This window comes from Phalaenopsis equestris, unplaced genomic scaffold (genome assembly GCF_001263595.1).
Source record: "Phalaenopsis equestris unplaced genomic scaffold, ASM126359v1 Scaffold000150, whole genome shotgun sequence".
NCBI lineage: Eukaryota > Viridiplantae > Streptophyta > Magnoliopsida > Asparagales > Orchidaceae > Phalaenopsis > Phalaenopsis equestris.
The window spans coordinates 96,130-98,867 of NW_018164592.1; the positions used below are offsets into that span (position 1 = coordinate 96,130).

At 34.4% G+C, this 2,738-nt stretch overlaps 1 protein-coding gene across 1 annotated transcript in view; it reads left to right on the top strand.

Annotated features, from left to right (window-relative positions):
- Positions 1-238: 238 nt before the first annotated feature.
- LOC110021850 (vacuolar cation/proton exchanger 1a-like) overlaps positions 239-2,738 on the top strand; it is a gene marked incomplete at its 5' end in the record, with an annotated part of 18,857 nt that continues 16,357 nt past the window's right edge. Inside the window, 4 exon segments of the mRNA XM_020720530.1 lie at positions 239-267; positions 393-589; positions 691-909; positions 1,053-1,181. Coding sequence (XP_020576189.1) covers positions 239-267; positions 393-589; positions 691-909; positions 1,053-1,181 — 574 coding nt within the window.

The window sequence follows — 2,738 nt, forward strand, 5'->3', positions numbered from 1 at the left end:
AAATCAGAAAACTTGAGCAACATCTTTGTACGCTAGCCATTCGGATCCAATTTCACTTTCAAAACCATGTTTTTTGTATTGTTCTTTCAACACAGTCTTCTTATTTTTCTCGATTTTCATTTTGGACTAAGGGATACCAGTCTGTCTTCTCAAGATTTGCTCTTCTTCACCCTTTTTTCTTCCATATGATATTATAAAAAAACTCACATTTTTCCCATTGTTTGTACTGATGTCCCAGGCAAATTGCGTTCTACACCGGTCCTACAGGTATTTAACGTCTCTTATTTTCTCTTAGCACTCATATTTCAAATACTTGCACCTACTGTAAAGATAAAGGTATTTTGGCTAATCTGGATTAGTTTTACTGAACAAAAGTTGTGTTACTGCCCCAGTTGGTGGCCTCCTGAATGCTACATGCGGTAATGCAACAGAACTTATTATAGCTCTGTTTGCACTGCACAAGGGCAAGATCGAAGTGGTCAAGTGCTCCCTTATTGGGTCAGTCCTCTCCAATTTGCTACTTGTTCTTGGTTCCTCCCTCTTCTGTGGTGGCATTGTTAATCTCCGTAAGGAGCAAACATTTGACCGGGTATATAGAGAACCCTACCTAATAAAACTTCATTTTTTTTCCTTCAAAATGAAGAACCTATTTTTCAAGTCTTCATATTTCTTCTTCTTCTTTTTCTCCAGAAACAAGCTAACGTAAACACAAGCCTCCTGATGCTGGGAGGCCTTTGTCACATTCTTCCACTGTTGTTCAGATATGCTGTAAATTCCAGCGATCAAATTGTATCCACTGCCCCTACTCTGGCATTGTCAAGGGTATGCAGCATTGTGATGTTAGCCACCTATGTGGCTTACCTTTTCTTCCAACTGAAGACGCATCGCCAGCTATTTGAATCACCGGAGGTAGAAAACCAGTTTAGTTAATGGACAAAAGCTTGGTAGCTTTTATAGTTGAGCTTAATGTCTCTTCTAATTGATTAAATATATATTTGCAACTTCATGATTCATCTTGTCAAGTGAATCAATTTCAAATTTTTAACTTCTAGGAGGATGACAGTGATGATTTGGTCTCTGAAAATGAGAGAGTCATGGGATTTCCTAGTGCATTTGCTTGGTTGGTGAGCATGACAATTGTCATTGCAATACTTTCAGAATACGTTGTTGGCACGATTGAGGTATGCTATTATTTTTGCTTCAAAATTTCGAACTCACTATGTCAGCTTCCTTATTTCTATCATAAATTGTTGGAGTATTTACATACATACCATACAATTGTTATGTATTTACATATCGTACACTTAAACTTCAATTTTTACTTGCATGCCACCATACCTATGCATGAAAATGTGTATTTCACTTTTAAAAATAAAAATAGTGGCATTTTTGATGTGATATGAAAGATTTGGTTGGTATAAATGTAAAAATTAAATTTTAGGTGTTGGATATGTAAACATAAGAATTGAGTGATATGTATGTAAATGCCTTAAATTGTATAAATGTTGCGTAGAAATAGAGTGGCTTCTTCTGCTTCTAGTTTGGGATGAAAAAAAAAATCCTCCTCTTCGAAGACCAAGCAAATGGAAACTCCATTACAATACATTAATGCATTTAACCTAGTAGAAAAAGAGCTAATATCTCACATGCAAATATGATATAAAATAATAAAGGTAATAATAGAGGCAAGGAAATAAAGAAGTTTATCATACAATCAACATAACCCAACATAGCCTTCATCCATAGCGGAACAAGGCACAAATAAGTCTGCTACCAATTTATTGGTATAAATCAAGAAGATTTACCAGATTGATCCATTTCTATTCTCACAAAACTTACAAGGGATCTAGATCTCATCAAATTCTTGAAGAAATTCTTCCCACCAAATCTCCTAGTATAAGAGAACTAAACCTGCCACTGACAATTTGATTTGCCCTTTTTGCTTGAATGCTTACAATTACTTTTTTCTCTCCTTCAGATGGTGTAACAAAACTCACAACTCTTCAACCTAATACAATAATCAGTAGAATAACTTGTCCAAGTGTTACAACTTCTTTCAATTTTTATAACTCATCCAAACTTAGGATAAGAATAGGGGGAAATAAGAATTAAGGCTTTTGATGATTACAAGTCTGTCCCTCTTATTTGATATAATACCAGTAATTCATCCTTGTATCAATTCCCCTACATCAATAAGAACAAAGTGGATGATTAAGCTTGCTGAAATCACCAAAACTTCATTGAAATCCACATTTTTTTTTGTTGTATCCTTCTGCAGTTAATCTTGCTTTATATCGGATGCTATCTTTACCCTAGGTTCCCTTTTTGTCTTTCAAGATTTATTTTGTAGCAAACAATCCTTTTTTTCGTTTTTTCTTAGAGTTGAACCAGAATTTAAGTCTCATTCTTCTATTAAGGCTCCTAACTCCTCTTCAATTTATAACTTTCTCATAACTTACTTTCTTTTCTTAAAAATAAAATATATTTTTTTTAAATGCTCTTTCTTCTTACAATAAAAATAAACGATATCCTTAAATTTATTTTGAGATTTATTCCTATCCTAATTAGAAGAGAACACTTGCACGTAGAATCTTACTTTAACTTCAAATAAAGCTTCAGCTAATTTATTGCTTCCTGTCGGCACTAAAAATTTGTTTTGTGGAGGTCGCCCGTAAGAAGCTGTCGGTCGCCGGAATGAAAATCCCGTCGCCCGTTTCGGAAGGACATTTAATTTAAAT